The 21,397-nt window shown below is 40.1% G+C and overlaps 1 protein-coding gene across 15 annotated transcripts in view; it reads left to right on the forward strand.

Annotated features, from left to right (window-relative positions):
* The window catches only part of LOC140483389 (utrophin-like), a 737,248-nt gene that overhangs the window by 307,124 nt on the left and 408,727 nt on the right, over positions 1-21,397 (forward strand). For all 15 annotated transcript variants that reach the window (XM_072581625.1, XM_072581633.1, XM_072581634.1 and 12 more), the window contains 3 exons: positions 9,964-10,134; positions 11,352-11,531; positions 19,264-19,392. In XM_072581625.1, the coding sequence (XP_072437726.1) occupies positions 9,964-10,134; positions 11,352-11,531; positions 19,264-19,392 (480 nt within the window). The remainder of the gene's footprint in view (positions 1-9,963; positions 10,135-11,351; positions 11,532-19,263; positions 19,393-21,397) is intronic.

Below are 21,397 nucleotides of genomic sequence, written 5' to 3' on the forward strand. Positions count from 1 at the left end.
AACAATATAGACAGGTTAAGTGGGTGGCAAGAATTTGGTAGATGAGGTATAATTTGGGTAAATGTGTACTTGGCGAGAGAATGCAGAATATGGTGATTCAGAAGGATCAGGCTGTCCTGGTGTATAAATCACATATAGTTAGTTTGCAGGTATGACAAATGATTAAGATGACAAATTGAATGTTGCCATTTGTTACAAAGGGAATGGAATGTAAAAGTAGGCAGTTTGAAATACTGTATACAATTTTGGCCTCCATATTTGAAAAAGATATAATCGATTTAGAAGTAGTTCAGGTAATTTCACTCATCTCTTTCACTGTATGAAGAGCTTAGCCAATGAATCGCGGTTGAACAGGCTAGGCCTGTATCCAGTGGAGTTTAGAAGAATCAGAGATGATTTTATTCAAATGCAAGGCCTTGAGGTGACTGTATAGGGTGGATGCTTAGAGGATGTTTCATTTTGGGGGAGATTAAAACCAGGGAACATAGTTTAGATTAGATTCCCTACAGTGCGGAAACAGGCCCTTCAGCCCAACCAGTCCACACCGACCCTCTGAAGAGTGACCCACTCAGACCCATTTCCCTCTGACTAATGCACCTAGCACTATTGGCAATTTAGCATGGCCAATTCACCTAACCTGCACATCTTTGGTTAAGAATAAAAGGTTTGACTATTAAGTTAAAGATGAGGGTTTTTCCTTCTCTCAAGGTCATTAGAGGATGGAATTCTCTTGTCAGCAGGTCACGGAGGCCAGGTCTTGAAATGTATTCAAGGTGGAATGAAATTGATTTTTGATAGATGAAGGAGTTAAGAATAATGGAGTGCATACAATAAAGTGGAGCTGAGACACAACTAGATCAGTCATGATGTTATTGAATGGTGAAGCAGGCTGGAAGGGACTACTCCTGTGTTCTTGTGTTCCATTTCATTCACCTTATTGATTATGTTCGGTACCTGTTTGTGATATTTAATGATCTATCTTGGCCGCTTTCTGAGGTCACCAGCTTCACAAATGCCAGTTGTCACATGACATCAAGAAACAGCTGAAGGCACTAGATACTGGAAACGCTGTTGAGATTCTGGCAATTGCAGTTTTGTGCTTCTAAACTAACTGTACCCCTAGCCAAGCAATTCCAGTATAGCTACAGCGTACTATCGACAAGATGCACTATATTAACTCACCAAGGCCCTTTTGCTAGCATCTTCATATTCCTTAATGCTATTGTTCTCCAGAAACCTATTAATTACTATCTTGAACAAGCTTAATGACTTAGCTTCCACAGCCTGTGAGTTGGAGAATTTCTTAAAATTCACTTGTGCAATGTGGGTTTAGCTGCCTGGCCCGAATTTATTGGCAATCCCTAGTTGAGAAGTGGTGGTGAGCTGCCTTCTTGAATTGCTACAGTCCACCTGCTGTGGGTTGACCCACAATGCCATTAAGGAGGGAATTCCAGGATTTTGACCCAGCGACAGTGAAGGGATGCCAATTTATTTCCAAGGTAGGATGGCGAGTGGCTTGGAGGGAAACTTGAAGGCAGTGGTGTTCCCATGTATCTGCTACCCTTGTTCTTCTATATGTAAGTGGTCATGAGTTTGGAAGATGCTGTTTGAGGATCTCTGTGAATTCAACCTATGCGCAAATTGAAGTCACCTGTCCTTATTGTTGTTATTATATCATCCACATTACATGCATCTATAATTTCATGATATCTAGTATGCCCAATATTAAACCTACAGTTTGGATCTCTGCAAATAGCTCCCTCCATTTTGATCCTATTTGATGCTTGGCATTACTTGTTATCTTTTTTTTGTACTATTCTTATACCTTTTATTATGGTCATAGATGTATAGCACGGAAACAGGCCTTTTGGTCCACTTGGCTATGCCAATTAGATATCCTGAATTTTGCTCCTATTGAATCTGAGGTCCCTCTTAGGTTCAATACCTCCTTGCTATTCTGAATGTAATCCTGAGACTACTCTTTAGGGGTCCAGCTTTTCAATCTGCTTCCTAGTGAAATAACCCACTGAAGCTGTTATCCTTATTTACACAAGCTGTCCTTTACTTACACATAGAGAGTCCTTGACACTGATCCAGCTCTCTCAGAGCAGCTGTCAGAGTGAGCAGAACCTCTGACAGTCCAGTTTTTTTTTTCATTTTTCACAGCCCAGTTTATATCTGTCAGCCAGGGCTTCCTGATTGATCAGATTAACAGCCCCAAGCAGAGGTGTCTTTTTTTAAGCGCCTCCTGGGACGTTTTAGCATGAGTCAGGTTCCTCCAAGCCTGCCTCTGAAATGAACAGCGTATAACTAACGGTAGCTCGCTTTTTTGCCCAGAGTGTCTCAGAAGAAATTTGTTCTCCTCTTCAAGCAGTAAAGGCGTCAAGGTAATGACATCGGCCGTGTCCATTTCAGATTACGAGGTATGGTCAATGCTTGACGGAGGTGGAGGACCCACTGTGTCCGGAACGGTTGGAAAGGCAGTTGAAGAGCTGGGTGCATTTTGTTTCTGCACTATTTGTGAGTTTGCAGCTTTCAAATGGTGTGCTTGCTTGTTCAGGACCATTGCACCCACACAAACTTTATACTTTGCTGCACCTGACCCCCGTAGACTATGCCTGTTCCCCATGCATGGCTGTTCCCATGGCTCCTGAACAAAGCTTCGCCCCTGAGGTAAACTATCCCTCTCACTTAGCAAGAGCATTGTGTCCAGCATTGGTGTTCCTGAGGCCATTTCACCCTTCCCACTCCCCAGGTTCAGGAAGATTAGAGTTAACCTGATGCGGAGTATTCTCCCTAATAACAAATCTGTTGGAGCTAACCCTGTAGTTGCATGAAGTCCTATAATTAAATAGGAACTGTGACAGTTTGGTGTCTTGTGAAGCTGTAGACTGTTTCTTTAAGCCTGCCATCAACGTTTAGACTCTTTCTTCTGTCAGATCATTGGATGATTCTTTCGCTTCTCAGCATTAACTTCTGCCTCGACTTTTGCCTGTAAGGCAAATGGCACTGGGTGGGCCTTGCAGAATCCTGGAATTGCTTCCTGGTCAACATATAAGCCGGCCTTGGCTCCTTTGATTGTCCTTAGATTTTCTTAAAGATTTCTCGGTATTTAATTAGGACTTTACTCAGGCATGCATTATCTATTTGGAGAATATTGAGCCAATCTAGTTGAATCATTCTCAACTAATTGAGCAGAACACTCGCCTGGTGATTAGCACTGCTGCCTCACATACCCAGGGACCCGAGTTTGATTCCACCCTTGGGCAACAGTGTGAAGATCACACATTCTCTCATGTCTATGTGGGTTTCCACTGGTGCCTTGGTTTCCTCTCTCAGTCCAAAGATGTGCAGAAAAGGTGGATTGGCTATGATAAATTGCCCATTGTGTCCAGGGATAGGGGCTAGGTGGATTAGCCATGGGAAATGCTAAGATAAGGGGATGGATCTGGTTGGGCTGCTTTTCAGAGGGTTGATGGGGACTCGGGCTGAATGGCCTGCTTCCACACTGCAGGGATTCTATAATTCTAATTTCACTCAATTAGTCTTGGGGCAAGAATATTTTACTGCAGTCAGTGGCATCTGAACCAGCTGCATGTCATAAGAGACCTGAACTGAAGTTGTACCCTTAATCAGTATAGGTTTTCAGTCTGGCCAAAGTCTTGCGCCAACTTAAGGGTTGGAGTCCAGAGTGAATTTTTTAAAAACTAGTTCTACATGTGATGATGCTGCTTCTTTAATAAGGCTATGTTGTCCTTGGTTTTTTTTCTTGAAAACACAGGTTCCGAAAAGTCTGAATTTGGATGGGTTTTTGGGCCAATTTAATATTAGCTAACAGATACTGCGTCAGGCTGAAAGCTTTCAAGTTTAAAAAAAAACACATCTACAATGAAAGGGGAGTGGCCAGTTCTCCCAGCTCAGCTTTATTCTGGTTTGGTTGTTGTAAGCAGTAGTGTAAAGAAAGGCTGCTGGTCCCATAGAAGCAGGTCTCGGCTGGTTCTCTCTCTCTGTCTGACTTCTGTTCTGTAAGAACTTGTGTTTAAATTTACCTTTTGTGCCAAGAAGTGTTTGTGGGGATTGTTGCAAGTATCTTGGAACAGCATCATTAAGTTGGGATAGTCTGTTGGGTTTTTGGATAGGATAGGTTATTCAGTATTCTTTTTTCTGTTGTTTGTGTTTTATTCGGTAATCTTGTAAATCACTTCTGTTTTGTTTAAAACCAAGTGGTTTGACCAGCTGATTCTCTCCTGGAATTCTGCTTTACACCTGCTTTAAACAACGAGCAAAGTTAAGGTCTGAGCTACCTTCTTGAAATGTTGAGGGGTCTGGTCTGGTCCAGAACATTCAATTACTGAAACGGCTGTGCCGCTATAGACCTCCTTTAGAATTGGGTGACCATTTGACCAGATGCTTATTTTGATTGGTTATAATTTAGATGTTGATAAGCAACTTAACTGTTCCAAACCAGATTAAGATGGATTTTCCAGGGTATGCCCTCTCCTGGATGCTGGCCTTTGAGTTCTCTGACTTTATTTTAGGTTCACTGGAGACTGTTTTGCTGTCTCAAGTCTGCATACTTGCAGCAACTACAATTTCTTGTCAGCTCAGATCGTTAAGAAAATTTTAACCGTTTGGCTGAAGCTTGGCTTTTTGTGGTTTTGCGTTTACCTAGAGTCCCTCTATTCAGGATATGTCCTGAGTGAAGCAATGTAATCCACTCAAGTAGATTTCCTCAAGCTCAGTTGAACTGGTAAGAGTGTCCACTTCCATTGGACGACCCTGCAATTCAGATGTTCTACTTACCACATTTTCTAATAATAAACCCATTTGTAGTACCCGTTTGAAATTCAGTTGGTCTTCAGCTTGAAGGTGCTTTTGCATGGTTATGTCATTAATCCCATGTTTCAAACAGTTTTTCAGCATCTCTTTAAACCAAAGTCAACACCTCTGCCAGTCATCTTAACCTTGTCAAAAATCATGATATGGATTGCTCCGGTTCTCAAATTGTTGAGTAAAGCCATTGTGTCTCAGAATTAGAGGGAGCCTAGGGTTGTAACGTTCCTTAACTAAATGTTGAAAGGTTTGAGTACGTAGTCCCTTAGGGAAAGCTAGGCTCCTAATAACTGAAAAAGCTGTGGGTCCACAAGTTGTCAGGAGAGTTATTCATTGTTTTTCAACTGCCCTAACGTCATTGACCAGGAAATAAATAACGCGTTATTTCCACATACTGGGCCCAGTTTTCAACAGCAGGATCAAATGAGTCAAGCTTCCAAAATAACAGCATGATACCAGAAGTGCTTACCTCAACTCAAAGGCAACTGAGCAAGCAAATTTCTTCAGGAGCATGCATTTCTCCCATTGCCTTTAAAATAACACCACAGAGGCAAGTATCCCCTCACCAAATCACCTTTTATTTATACTTTGATATTGATCCAGCTTCCTCAGAGCCAATTCTGAGTGAGAAGGGTATCTGACAGTCATTTTTTTAATAAACAATTCACAGTTTACAAAACAATTAACATTGTTCACAGGTCAGCGCAACATCGAGGGCCTGTTCTGCACTGTTTTGTTCTAGTTCTATGTTAACAGCTGTATACAGAGAAACAGTGAACGTCTTTTTATCTGCCAGCCAGGGCTTTCTGATTAGACCAGATTAACAACCCCAATCAGAGAACTCCTAATCAATGAGGTCCACTTGGCTGACCTTGTTACAAACACTACAACTCGCTGACTGAAATCTTGTTGCATTCTCTCCCTTCCTACCCAATCACCTTCCCCCTGTTGTAAGGTCAGAAGTGTGGAAATTTACTAATTATTGCAAAATGTTCAGCATCATTCACGACTCAGATACTGAAGCAGTCCATGCCCATACACAACAAGACCCTAGTAACATTCAGGCTTTGGCTGATAAACGGTAAGTAACGTTCATGCCATACAGGTGAAATGAAATGAGCATTTCCAACACAAGATAACCTGCCTTTCACACTTGACATTCTATCCCGTGGCCATTGTTGGATCGCTTGTTTCACCGTTGATCAGAATCTGAACTGGATCAGTCCATATAAATGCTGTGGCTACCTGAGCAGTTCAGAGACTGGAAATTCTGCAGTGAGTAAACCATCATCTCTCTCCCCAAAGACCATTTGCAAGGCATAAGTCAGGAGTGTGATGGACTATTCCCCACTTATCTTTGAGTGTAGTTTCAACAGTGCTCAAGAAGCTTGACACCATCCAGGCAAGGCAACCCACTTGATTGGCACCACAACTATCTTCAGTATTCAGACTCTTCACCACCGAAGCACAGTTTCTGTAATGTGTACCATCTGTGAGGTTCCTTTGACGACATCTTCTAAACCCATAACTTCTACCACCTAGAAGGACAAGGGAAGCAGATACTTGGGGTCACTCATCATATGCAAGTTCTCCTCTAGTTGAACATGAACTAGTTCTCCTCAAGTTCATGTGCCATTCTGACTTGAAACCATTTTGCTACCATTCCTTAATTGTTGCTGGGTCAAAATTTTGGAACTCTGTTTCAAAAGCGCGATGTATGTACTTACACTCCAAAGACTGCAGCAGTTAATTGCTCACCCCAATTTTCTCCCTGGCAATTAGGGATAGACAATGAATACTGGCCTAATTAACAATGACCACATCCCATGAAAAAATATAAAATCAACCTAGATTTCTTTTTTTTTTGCCTTCACTAATTCTAGCTTTTTTTTAATCATGTAGAACGTACTATGTTCCATTCTTTTTACGTCCAAAACAGACAGCTTTACATTTAGCTGCATGAAAATTATTGACTATTTTTGCCCATTTGCTTAAATCAATATATTTGTCACTTGTGTTTTTATCCATAGTGTTTACAATACAGCCTCTCATTGTATCATTGTCAACTATGGATATGTGGCTTTCCATCTCGCGATTATGGATGTTAACAAATCAGTAGATAGTTGAGGCCCTGACTTGGTTACTTGTGGTACACCGCGAGTCATTTGTGCAGTGGAGTATCTATGCAGTTTTCTTACTCTGTCTTGGACCACTGAACCAATGTACCACACAGGCTAACAGTTTGCATGTAGCAAGTGATTGAGAAGGTAAATAGAATTTTTACCTTTTAAAGCTAGAAGATTGGAGTTCAAAAATAGGGAAGTGCTGTTACAACCTGCACAGGGTGCTGGGGAGGCCAAACCAGGAGTACTGTGTATTGTTTTGTCCCAATATTTAAGAAAGAATTTACTGGCATTGGAGGCAGTTCAACAAGATTCATTTATTCATTACACTTTAGAAGAATGAGAGATGATCTTATTGAAACATACATGATTCTGAGAATGTTTGACAGGCTAAATGTTGAGAAGATCTTTCCACTAAGGGGGGATTTTCTAACTGGCAGACATAATTACAGAATAAGGGACAACAGGTTGTTCTGCTTTAACACGTGTTTTGTCAGTGCAAATTGGCTATAATGCAATTGATGAATTGTGGACGTTTGGATAACGTAAACTTTCCACTGAACGGGTATAGCGATTTTCTATTAGCGATCTTCTACTGTGCAATTTTCTACAGTGCGAGGTTGCAGAGGAACACAACTGTCAAATTATAGCAGAACAACCTGTACTCAGTTAAAACTGAGATGTGAACAAATTTCTTCTTTCAGAGGGCAGTGAATGTCTAAAATTCTTCATGTTAGAGAATTATGGAGGCTACCATACTAATTATATTTAGAAAGGAGATAGTTTGAGTTTTGAAATATTAGGGAGTTGAGGCTATGAGGAGCTGGAACTAAAGAGGAGTTGAGACCTGGGATAGATCAGCCATGATTTTGTTGAATGATGAGGAAGACTTGAGGGACTGTCCAGCCTACCCCTGCTGTCATTTCTTGGGTTAAAATAATTTATTTTCAATTCTATGAGCTTCAACAGTTTGTTTTGACAGACTGTAGTGAATACCTCTGGAAAACTATATAAACAACATTGGTTGACATTCAAATAAAAGCAAAGTAATGTGGATCTGTAAATACAGAGAATGATCGAAAAACTCAGCAGGTCTGGCAGCATTTGTGGCAAGAGAAACAGGCTTAATGTTTTAAATATGATATGACTTTTTTTTAGAACCCCGATTGGTTGACATTTTCTCATCTAGTTTAGTTAACTCTCCAAAAAAAAGTGGTAAAGTTTGTCTATTTCAAATCCATGTGGGTGCACTGACCGGTGGAAAATTTTCAAAGTGATATTGAATATTAAAAAGGGGTGATGCCAGCAGACTGTTCACAGCCTTGATATAATATTTGACCTCAAGCTGACCTTCCAACCTCATATCTGTAGCATCACTACAACTGTTCTTAGCTATCATCTGACATCAGCTTTGCCTCAGCTCATTTTACTGCTGGAAATTTTATTCATACTTCTGTTATCCCTATATTACTATTGCAGTGCACCTGACCAACTAAAACAAAATCTCATCTACTTATGTCTGAACTTGTGCTAGATTTCCTTCTCTGTTCCATTTGACCTACATTAGCTTGCAGTAAAGCAATTTCTCAGCTTTAAAATTCAAATCCTAGTTTTCATATTCCTCCATGACATTGCCCTTCAGTTACCCTGTAATGTCCATCAATTCAACAACCTCTCACAGTCTAATTTTGGCCTTTTGAGCAATCCTGATTTTAATCACCCTGTTGTTGCTGCTTGGGCCTCAGTCAGCTGCTGACTGAGGCCCACGTTGTTGAATTCTGTCCCAAAACTGTCTGCCTTTCTACCCCTCTTTAAGGCACTACTCAATCTTGCTACATTGATCAAATGTTTGGTCTCCTACCCTATATCTCCATGTAGTCTGCTGTCAAAGTTTGTTGAAATGAGGCCTTGTGAAGAACATTTTATTGTGCTTGGGACACTATATAAATAAGAATTTTTTTGTTGTTTATTTGAGGTTTGGGGTCAGCAGGGCACAAGAATTAAGGATCCTGATGACCATTTAGTCATTAACTAATCCATCTAGTAAGGCTGTCAGTTGCATCTTAATTATGGGGCAGATATATGGGAAATTTTTCAGATTTCTGCAGAATATTATGTAAATTGTGTAAATAGTTGAGGCTGCAATTTACTTCAAAACTTATCTTCTCAGATCTTTCTTATGATTGAATTATTAAACTCCTCCATAAACTCCACAGATCAACCCATTTGCTACTAGTTCAAGATCCAAACTCTGAAAGAAATCATGTTAAAATATAAAGTAATCTCACACCTTACATCACAGGTGATGTCATTGTTTACAGCTCACTGATGGATGGTTGCTTAACACATTTAGCTGTTGTGGTTGTTTACTCATTACAATTGTAGAAAAGATTTGAAAAGATGCATATATAGTTACCTAAGTTGCTGTCATCATCTTATGTTCTGAATTGTGGCCTCTTTGACTCCCTCACATTGCTGTCCTATAATTTGCTGTTGATGATGGAGCTGCACTTCCTGACTCTCACTACTCATGTCCAGAGCCCTTGCTCACTATCTGGATTCAGGAGGGGAAGTGAGAAGTTGGAGGTTCAGCAAGAGAAAGATCGATGAGGGGGCAACTGGAAGAGTTGGGAGAGGTTGCAAGTCAGAGCATTAGCAGCAAGAGGGAATATGTTCAATATCTCAAATTTCTTTGCTTTCTAGTTTTTGATTTCAGTTTTAAATGGCTTTTTTCTAGCCATCTTTTATCATTTTAAACTTCAATTAGATTAAACAACGATGATTTGATCTCCGATTTGATGGGACACAGGGCCTTGCTCAGATGAATGATCGAAACAACTGTGAGAAGTGTGTATAACATCAAAAGAATTTCCAAGGGTGGCTCAAGTTCAGTGGTACAGCCTCCTGAATGAGGTTTTTAGGTCTCACAACAATGAGACCCTAACTCCATCTCACCAAGGCCTCTTTCCTCGGATAATTCCATCTTTCATGTTTTGTTCTTCTCTAGGTCACTGAAGGTAAGCAGGATTTGGAAAAGGCCTTGCATCTATCTCACAAGTGGAAGAAAGAGGCCAAGTCATTTTCAGAATGGTTGACAGCTAAAGAAGATGAAGTGATTCAAAGATCATCTTCCAGTGGAATGCCTGCTAACTTAGATTCAGAGATCAAGTGGACCAGAGTGAGTATTTTTGTTTCTTTAAAAATAAGGATTAAAAAGGGTTTTGCATTTTGTCCTCAAGTTGGCACTTGGCTGTCATGAAATGGAGTGTCTCAGGCATAAATTGTAATTTAAAGTATCCTTGATTTACATACTACTTTTCGGTGAAAATTCAAAAACACTTCATCATTCTTTATACATATTGATCATGAACAAATAGAATGAAAGAACAGAAAAAAGAATGGATGTTCCTTCTTATTCTTAATGCTTTTATCTTCTTATGTATTGTTCTTGGCAAAGGTTGGGTGTTTAATCCAAACGAATTGTGTGCCTACTTATTGGGAACAGAATAAGAATAGGCAGCTTTGAGATACGTTACAAAGTATTTAGATCACAAAAGTCGACCATTTGCCTTACATATCTGTGCTGGTGTTAATTCAGCATACAAACCTCATCCCACTCCATGGTCGCGAAGGAAGTAATAGCTATGCAATGGTATTTGTTTAAAAGATGAAGAAAGTTATTTTTAAAAGTTGCACCCTGCTTCAGTCTTCACCAAAAGTGACCTTAAAACTTTTCTCAAGCATATTTATCCTTGAATGAAGGTACACAATATCATCTACCTTCCCGCTTGTAATGTTTCTACTTGGCATGTGTTACTGTGATCAATTATAAGATAGCAGATAATGCAACAAACTAGGGCTGTAGTTCACATCAATAGGAGATTGGTGTAAATGTAAATGAAGTGTGAAATACTCTCAGTGATGTGTCCGAAGGACGAGTCACACAGGCAGACCTCAGTTATCAGGTGGTACCTTGTCATGTTTAGTTCAAATCTTTATCATAAAATCATACCAGAGTACTTTTTTTATTTGTTCCTGTATTGTGACTGTTGCTAGCAAGGCCATCCACTACTGCCTTCAGAAGGTGGTGATGAGCTACAGCATCCCATGTAATGAAGATACACCCACACTGCTGTTAGAAGTGCAGCTTCGGGTTGATAACCCAGCACCGGTCAAGAAAGTATGTGACTTGGAAGAGAACTTGTAGATAGTGGTGTTCCTATGTACCTGCTACACTTTTCGATGGGGTAGTGGTTATGGGTTTGGGAGGCTGCCTATAAGGTTTTGAATAGCTATTTGCCGTAATCCAATTCTGACTTCTCTGACTAAAACAATTGGCTGTTTATTTAATTGCTGTGAAGTGTATTTATTAAAAACATACAATTCTTTTTAAAGCAAATTCTGAAAGAATTGGAGGTGAAGAAAACTGAACTGGGTAATATCACTGAGAATAGTGCTGCACTGCAGAGTCTGATAGAAGGCAGCAGTCATGTTTTGGAGGATAAAGTGTGCACACTAAATGCTGCTTGGAACAAGGTCCACACTCTGACACAGGGGTGGGGTGACAAACTGCTGGTAAGTAATATCACAGTATATGTTTCATAGGTAATTCACGACAGCCTTGTTAGATAGCTGATAAATAATGTCATAGCAAGTGGTTGATAACTCACATCAACTATGTTTGACTGATCGTGGAATACTTGGGTGATGATTTACATGAGATCATTGCAATTGCTGGAGGCCATAAATCTACCTGTAGGAATAAGACCTTTAGAGGCTCTTCTTAGATTCCGAGTCTGATAAGTGTATGATTCAATTTGACTAATACCTATTACTACTCCATAATTACTCAACTGCTTCTGAACATTTTATAACAAAAGAAAATGTTCAGATTCCAGCAACAGTGTAGTACTTAGAGCTGTTCATCTCCTGACTGTTCACTGAAAACCTCTTTAATATTAGTTCCATAGAGTGATGGAACCGAATTTGTGTCAGTTAAACGTTTTGAAAAGCTTTACTTTCATGATTCCCATTCTCTGAGAATTGAATTTCAAACTGTAAGATAAGTGAAATTCTGAAATTCAGAAGTTGCTTGATCACCCAAGATATTTACACATGATTGAAACATCAATGGTCATTCCAGGTGTACTTCTAATTTCAGAATTAGAAAGTTAAGAGCCGTAAAATGGCAGGTCAGCCTGTTTCAGAAATATTGATTTAGTCCATCAAGCTGATCGTCTTCTCAGTGCTACTTTCCACACTATCTTCACCCTTTAAGTTCATTAGTCTCCATAAACCTATTAATTTCTGTTTGAATGTGCCCAACAACTGAGCTTCCACAACTCTTGTTGCAGAGAATTCAGTCTTTATAGATTGAAGCCACCTATTATGATATTACCAATGAAAATTATCATGGGGGATTTTAATCTACATGTCAATTGGTCAAACCAGCTTAGTCAGGGTAGCCTTAAGGAGGATATCATTGAGTGTAACTGTGATAGTTTTCTTGAACAAAATGTAATGGAACAGACGAGGGAGCAAGCTATCCTAGATCTGGTCCTGTGTAATGATGCAGGAATAATTAGTGACCTCATGCTTAGGGATCCCCTTGGAAGGAGAGATCACAATATGGTTGAATTTCAAATACAAATGGGGAGTGTGAAGATAAAATCCAATCCCAGGATCCTATGCTTGCACAAGGGGGACCTGGCGAAAGTAGACTGGAAGCAAAAGATTTTTTGGTGGGACAGTTGATGCACAGTGGAGGACTTTCAAACCAATTTTTCAAAGCAGTCATCAAAAATATATTCCAGTGAAAAGGAAGGACTGTAAAAAAATGGGTAACTTGCCATGGGTGTCTAAGGAAATAATAAGGGAGACGATCAAATTGAATGAGAGGCATACAAAGTGGCCAAAAACTAGAAGATTGGGAAAAGTGAGTTTTGAGAAAATTTGTAACTTAGGTTGAGGTTCTCAATTTAAGTTTGCTCGCTGAGCTGGAAGGTTCGTTTCCAGATGTTTTGTCACCATATTAGGTAACATCTTCAGTGAGCGTTCGAATGAAGCACTGGTGGTGTAGCCCGCTTTCTGTTTATGTGTTTGGATTTCCTTGGGTTAGTGATATTAATCCTGTGGTGACATCATTTCCTACGTTGATGTCATTTCCTGTTCTTTTTCTCAGGGGGTGGTAAATGGCATCCAAGTCAATGTGTTTGTTGAGAGAGTTTCGGTGGGAATGCCATGCTTCTAGGAATTCTCATACGTGTCTCTGTTTGGCTTGTCCTTGGATGGATATGTTGTCCCGGTCGAAGTGGTGTCCTTCCTCATCTGTGTGTAAGGATACTAGTGAGAGTGGGTCATATCGATTTGTAGCTAGTTGATGTTCATGTATCCTGGTGGCTAGTTTTCCGCCTGTTTGTCCAATGTAAAGTTTGTTACAGTTCTTGCAAGGTATCTTGTAGATGACATTAGTTTTGCTTGTTGTCTGTTACACAAAATAACAACACTGACAACACAGAAGCGTGGATAAAAAACTTATCTGACCGACCCTTAACAGACACTGAAAAAGCCGTCTTAGTAAGAGGATTAAATTACAACTTCCAGAATGTGGAAAAGAAAGATTTCTTAGCAGCATGAGAAGCAATAATGAAAGACAACCAACTTACAGAAGAAACCCAGCAAACCACCAGAAAGGTAATCGTACCAACATTAAGCAGGAAAAAGGAACAAAATACATTCAATACAAAAGAAAGGAAAGCACAGAAAGACTAAAAAGAAATTGTTAGCCTATCTGTAGAAAAAGCACGTTTGACAGTCATCTTAAATCAAAGAGACTACATTGAGAAAGCAAATGCACTATTTGCAGATACCAAAACTTACCAACAAATGGCGATAGGCGCGACCCCATACCTAGAGAACCGACTCACAGCCCTACTCAAAAGACTTCAGAAATCTGGAGAAATAAATAAGACTGACTTCCAAAAAATGAAACCAGACAGATCCAACACACCACAGATCTGTGGATTACCCAAAATTCACAAGCCAGGAGCCTCCCTCAGACCTAAAGTCTCGCTACCTGGAACATCAACTTACAGATTGACCAAGGAGCTACACCAAAGACTAAAACACTTAGTAGGAGATTCACGCCATTCCAACCACTCCGCCCAGGAATTCCTGAAGACCATCAAAGACACCAAGATAGAAGAGGATGAAATAATGGTCTCCTTTGACGTAACATCCTTATTCACGTCAATCAACGTCAACCTGGCCAAGAAAACACTGACTACATTATTAGAAGAACCAAAGATACATACACCAAACACCACCAACTTCATCAGCAAGGACAGTATTGTCAAGCTAGTGGACCTACACCTTACCACCAACTTTCACCTTCAACAACAAAACCTACAGACAAACCAATGGAACACCCATGGGAACTCTGATATCAAGGTTCTTAGCAGAGGTAATAATGCAGAGATTTGAACAAATAGCTCTGCCAACTATCCAACCCAAACTTTGGGTCCACAGTGTGGATGAGTCCTTTGTCATCACTAAACGAAACAAATTGGAGGAAACCTTCAAGACCATCAATAATACCCTTACTGGCATAAAATTCACAAAAGAGGAGGAAAACAACAACAAGCTGCCATTCTTAGATGTCACAATGTAGCTAACAGCCAATAGGGAACTTCAAACCAGCGCCTACAGGAAAACAACACATACGGACCAAATATTGAACTACAGAAACAATTATCCCAACATCCACCAACGAAGCTGCATTAGAACATTATTTCAATGAGCCAACACACACTGCAGCACAGAGGAACTACACAGAGCAGTAGAAAATCACCTATACAGTGTATTCAAAAAGAACGGGTACCCAATGAACACAGTCCGCCGATTTCTGAGGAACAAACCCAAACAAGCAGATAAAACACGTGCAGAAACTCTAGCCACTCTCCCCTACAGCAAAGAAATCTTGGAAATGACTGCCAGACTACTCAGACCCCTTGGCATCATGATAGTCCACAACCCCACCAACACACTAAAATAGCAGCTAATGAACTTGAAAGACCCTATACAGACAATAAGCAAAACTAATGTCATCTACAAAATACCGTGCAAGAACTGTAACAAAACACTACATTGGACGATCAGGCAGAAAAATGGCCACCTGGATACATGAACATAAACTAGCCTCAAAAAGACAATACCACTCTACTAGCATCCTTACATACAGATGAGGAAGGGCACCATTTCGACTGGGACAACACATCCGTCCTAGGACAAGCCAAACAGAGACATACACAAGAATTCCTAGAAGCATAGCATTCCAACCTGAAACTCTATCAACAAACACGTTGACTTCGATCCCATTTACCACCCCCTGAGAAAAAGAACAAGAAATGACATCACCATATGTAATGATGTCACAGCAGGAAATGACATCACCAACCCAAGGAAACCCAAACATATAAATATAAATATAAATACCCTTGCTTCATTCGGAGGCTCATTGAAGATGTTACCTAATATGGTGATGAAACGTCTGGAAATGAACTTTTCAGCTCAGTGAGCAAACCTACATCCAAATTGGCAAAACATTAAAGATCAACAGAAAACCACAATAAGTGCTATAAGGTCAAGTAAGAAAGAACATTAAAAAAACTAGCACAGGCTATAAAGGCAGATAACAAAAGTTTTTGTAAATGTAAAAAATGAAAAAAATGGCTAAAGTAAATGTTGATCCTTTAGAGGATGAGAAAAGGCATTTAGTTATGAGATATGATGAAATGGCTGAGGCATTGACCAGGTACTTTGTAACCACCTTCATGGTGGAAGACACTAATAACATGGCAGTAATTGACAAAAAGATGAAAGTAAGTGAGGACCTAGAAAAAAAAATTATTTTGGAAGAGGTAGTGTTGGACAAGCTAATGGAGCGAAGGATAGACAAGTCTCCTGGCCCTGATGGAATGCATCCCAGGGTACTAAAAGAGATGGCGGGAGAAATAGCAAATGCACTGGTGGTAATTTTCCAAAATTTGCTTGACACTGGGGCAGTCCCAGCAGATTGGAAAACAGCAAATATGTCACCACTATTTTAAAAAGGGAGGTAGACAAAAGATGTATAGTTATAGTTCAGTGAGCTTAACCTTTGGGGAAGATGCTTGAGTCTATTAACAAGGAAGAAATAGCAAGGCATCTCAATAGAAATTGTCCCATTGGGCAGACGCAGCATGGGTTCATGAAGGGTAGGTCATGCTTAACAAATCTTTTGGAATTCTATGAAGCCATTATGAACAAGGTGGCCAAGGGGGCCCCAGTGGATGTGATGTACCTAGATTTCCAATAGGCCTTTGACAAGGTGCCACACAAGAGGCTGCTGCATATGTTAAAGATGCAGTGTGTTAATGGTAAAGTATTAGCATGGATAGAAGATTGGTTGACTAACAGGCAGCAAAGAGTGGGGATAAATGAGTGCTCTTCTGTTGGCAGTCAGTGACTAGTGGTGTGCCTCAGGAGTCGGTGTTGAGGCCACAATTATTCACAATTTATACAGATGATTTGGAGTTGGGGACCACGTGCAGTGTGTCAGAGTTTGCAGATGACACTTAAGAATCGTGGCAAAGTAAAGTGTGCAGAGGACAGGGAAACTTTGCAGGGGAACTTAGATACATTGAGTGAGTGGGCAAACGTCTGGCAGATAGAATACAATGTTAATAAATGTAAAATCATCCATTTTGGTAGGAGTAACAGTTAAAAAGATTATTATTTGAATGGGAAAAAGTTGCAGCAGACTGCTGTGCACAGGAACCTGTGTGTCCTTGTGCAAGAATCACAGAAGGTTGGTCTGCAGGTGCAACAGGTAATTATGAAGGCAAATGGGATTTTGTCCTTACATTGTGAAAGGGATTGAGTTTAAAAGCAGGGAGGTTATGTTGCAGCTATACATGGTGCTGGTGAGGCCATACCTGGAGTACCGTATGCAGTTTTGTTCTCCTTACTTGAGAAAAGATGTACTGGCACTGGAGGGGGTGCAGAGGACTTTCACTAGGTTGATTCTGGAGTTGAGAGGCTTAGATTATCAGGAGAGACTGAGTAGAGTGGGATTATATTCATTGGAATTTTGAAGAATGAGGGGGGATCTTTATAGAAACACATAAAATTATGAAGGGAATAGATAAGATAGAAGAAGAGAGGATGTTTCCACTGACAGGTGAAACGAGGACAAGAAGGCATAGCCTCAAGATTAAAGGGAGCAGATTTAGTACTGAATTGAGAAGGAACTTCTTCACCCTGAAGGTTGTAAACCTTTGGAATTCCTTGCTGAGGGAAGTAGTTGCTGCTACTTCTGTAAACATTTTTAAAGCTAAAATAGATTTTTTTTGAACAGTAAAGGAATTAAGGGTTACTTTGAGAGGACGGGTAATTAGAGCTGAGTCTACAAAAAGATCAGCTGTGATCATATTGAATGGTGGAGCAGGCTTGAAGGGCCACATAGCCTAGTTCTACTCTTAGTTCTTATGTCCTTATGTTATATGCATCTCTAATTTCAGTACTTATGGCATGCTCAACATCAGCACTACAGTTTGGTGCTGTATAAGCAATACTCTTCATAAATAATGTTTGCTGCTCCTTGCTTTTTTTTAGCTTAACCCACATTGACTTTACATCTTGACCCTTCAATCTAAGATCCTGTCTTGCTAATGTACTGATTTTGTCCCTGATGAGGATTGATGCTCCACCTTTTCTTCCTTTTTGTCTCTTCCTCCTAAATTCAGCACATCTTCAGATATTCCGTTCCTAATCTTGGTCACCTTGTAGCCATGTTTCTGTAATGGAGAATAAATCATACCCATTTGCTTCGATTTTTGTATTCAAATCACTGACCTTAGTTTAGAATGCTCTGCATTTTCAAATAGAGTGCCTTTAATTCAGCCTTTATTTGTGTTATTCTCCATTATGATTCTATTTGGTGCATGCCATTCCTTTGTGTCTAATTTTTTGTAATACTCCTATACTTTTATTAATTTTGCTTCTGTTGAATCTGAGGTCCCTCTTGGGTTCAGTACCTTCTTTCCAAAATGAGACTAATCATGAGACTACACTTCAGACATGTTGCTTTTCAATCTCCTTCCTAGCTTACTGAAAACTACTTTTATTCCTCCTTCCCCGATCGTAAGGTCAGAAGTAGGGACGTTTACTAATGATTGCACAATATTTGGCACCATTCAGAACTCCTCAAATACTGAAGCAGACTGTGTCCTTATGCAACAAGGCCTGAACAACATTCAGAGTTTGGCTGATAAATAGCAAGTAACATTCGTGCAACACAAGTGCCATGCAATGACCATTTCCAACAAGAGACAATTTGACCACCAACCTTGACATTCTATGGCATTGCCATTTTGGATCGCTTGCTACACCATTGATCAGAATCTGAACTGGGTCAGCCATACAAATGCTGTGGTTACCTGAGCAGGTCAGAGACTGAAAATTCTGCAGTGAGTAAATCATCATCTCTCTCCCCAAAGACCATTTATAAGGCACAAGTCAGGAGTGTGATGGAATACTCCTCACTTGTCTGGATGAGTGCAGCTCAAGAAGCTTGACACCATCCAAGACAAAGCTATCCACTTGATTGACAACAAAACCACTACCTTCAGCAGCATTCAGACTCTTCACCACCAAAGCACAGTCTCTGTAATGTGTACCATCTATGAGATAGTCTAAATTTGATTTGGAAGTATATTGCTGTTCTTTAATTGTTGCAGCATTAAACTTTTGGACTACTCTTCCACTTAGCATCAGGGGTGTTCCTACACCAATCAGTCTGCAATGTTTATGGAAATCAGTTCACCAGCACCTTTTGTGGACAATACAGGATGGGTTTTAAATGCTGGCCTTCCTGTGATGCCCACATCTATGAGCAAATAAAAGTTATAGAAAAGTGGGACATGACACTATGAACTTCAGAATTTCTTTCATAACTTTTTTTAGCATAATGGTCAGATGTTATAGAAAATTCTCCGTTGTATCTCAAAGCTTTCAGATCTTCGGAAAACTAGCCTCTCTAGATTATATCTATGCATATTTAATTCAAATATGGTAATCTTTCATGCAATTATAGTGAAGTATTATTGTAAACTTGTCTCATAGTGAATACCTTGTACTGTTACCATCTTAAATATTTTTCTCAAGTCAAAGCATGATTTCCTATTACTTTCTGCATTATGATGGATAAAAGCACAACATAATTTTCACATTGGTTTTCTGAATTGTTTTGTAACATCTTCCTTTGTAGGATTATCAAAAACAAATGGAAGGCTTTGATCAAAATGTTGCACACATAAGCACCTGGCTGTATCAAACGGAAATTCTGTTAGATGAGATTGCTAAGAAACCAGACTGTGAAAGAGAAGAAATACTTAAGGTGACAACATAATAAAGTTGGCAGATTTCTGTACTGGGGGAGATTTGCATCTTGAAGTGTTTCCCCAAAATATGTTCTTGCAGACAAATATTGTTTGGTTGTGTATTTCCTCCCTACCCTATCATCTTGATGTAAATTCTTTTTGTGTTGCAGATGATTTTTAAGCATTGGAAAATAACCTCCAATGAGATAACATTACGTAGATTTCTGATTCTCTTGGATAGAGAAAGTGTTGCCAGTCATGGGCCATGTGAAAGGGAGAGGTGGTGGCCTTGTGATAATGTAATTAGAGTAGTAATTGAGAACCCCAGGCTAGTGTTCTCGAATATGGATTTGAATCTCACTATGGCAGATGGTGAAATTTCAATTCAATAAGGAAGAAATCTGGAATTTAAAGATCACTTAATGGTAACCATGTAGCAGCTGTCCTAAAGATCTATCAGGTTCACAAATGTTCTTCCTTTCAGGAAGAAATTATAAAATCCAGAATAGAAGTAGGTCATTTGGCCCATCAAGTCTACTCTACCATTCAGTCTCAGAAGTAACGCAACAAGTTTATTAAAATCACAAGCTTTCAGAGCACAGCTCTATCATCAGGTAAAGAAGCAGTGCTCTAAAAGTTTGTGATTTTAATAAACCTGTTGGGACTATTCCTGGTGTTGTGTGACTTTTGACTTTGTCCACCCTAGTCCAACACTGGCATTGCCACATCATGGCCACCATTCAGTGACATGACTAATCTGAAAATGCTTAACTTCACTTTTGTGCCTTTCACGATAATGCTCGATCCCCTCACTGATTAAAAATCTGTATATCTCGGTCATGAGTATTCTTAATGACCCAGTGTCAACAGCCATCTGCAGTAAAGAATTCTGAAGATTCACTACCCCCGAGAGAAGAAATTCCTCCACACTTATGTTTTACCTGCTTCTTTCTTAAGGGTGAATCCTTCCTCTGAGATGATGCCCTCTGGTCTCCCATAAGGGAAAACAGCCTTTCTGCATCAACATTGTCAAGTACTCTAAGAATCCTGTATGTTTCATAGAACATAGAACTATACAATGCAGGAACGTATCCTTTGGTCCACGATGTTGTTCCAAACATGACTCCAAATTAAACTAATCCCTTCTGCTGTCCCTAGTCCATATTGTTCCATTCCTTGCATATTCGTATGCTTATCTAAAAGCCTCTTAATTGCAAACACATCTGTCTCCACCACTACCTCTGGCAGTGTGCTCCATACTCCGATTACTCTCTGTGTAACAAAAATTGACCTCGCAGCTCATTTGAACACCTCCCTAACTCCCCACCACCACCATCACCATAAATGCATGCCGCCTAGATTGAGACATTTTGACTGGGAGAAAGATTCTGGCCATCAACCCTACCAATGCATCCCTTAATTTTGCAGACTTCCATGAAGTCTCCCCTCAGCCTCCATCGCTCCAGAGAAAACACCTGAGTTTTTCTAGCTTCTCCTTATAGTTTATATCCTGTATGCCAGGCAGCATCCTAGTATTCCTCTTCTGCACTCTTTCCAAAGCCTCCACATCCTTCCTGTAATGTGGTGCCCAGAACTGAGCACAGTACTCCAAGTGTGGCCTAACCAAAGTCTTATAAGGCTGCAACATGATATCCTGACTCTTGTACTCCATTCCCAAACCAATAAAGGCAAGCATGCTATATGCCTTCTCCTCCATCCTATCAACTTGCGTGGCCACTTCCAGGGAGCCCCAAGAGTTTCAATAAGGTCACTTCTATTCTTCTGTATTCCAATGACTGCAGGCCCAACCTAAATTCCTGATGAAGGGCTTTTGCCCGAAACGTCGATTTCGCTGCTCGTTGGATGCTGCCTGAACTGCTGTGCTCTTCCAGCACCACTAATTCAGTATTTGGTTTTCAGCATCTGCAGTCATTGTTTTTACTCCATAACCAGGCTCAACCTAGTGAACCTTCTCTTGACTGTCTCCATTGGCAGTATTCCTCCTTTCAGAAAAGGGTACCA

The sequence above is a fragment of the Chiloscyllium punctatum genome, chromosome 11 (assembly GCF_047496795.1).
Source record: "Chiloscyllium punctatum isolate Juve2018m chromosome 11, sChiPun1.3, whole genome shotgun sequence".
Classification (NCBI taxonomy): Eukaryota; Metazoa; Chordata; class Chondrichthyes; order Orectolobiformes; family Hemiscylliidae; genus Chiloscyllium; species Chiloscyllium punctatum.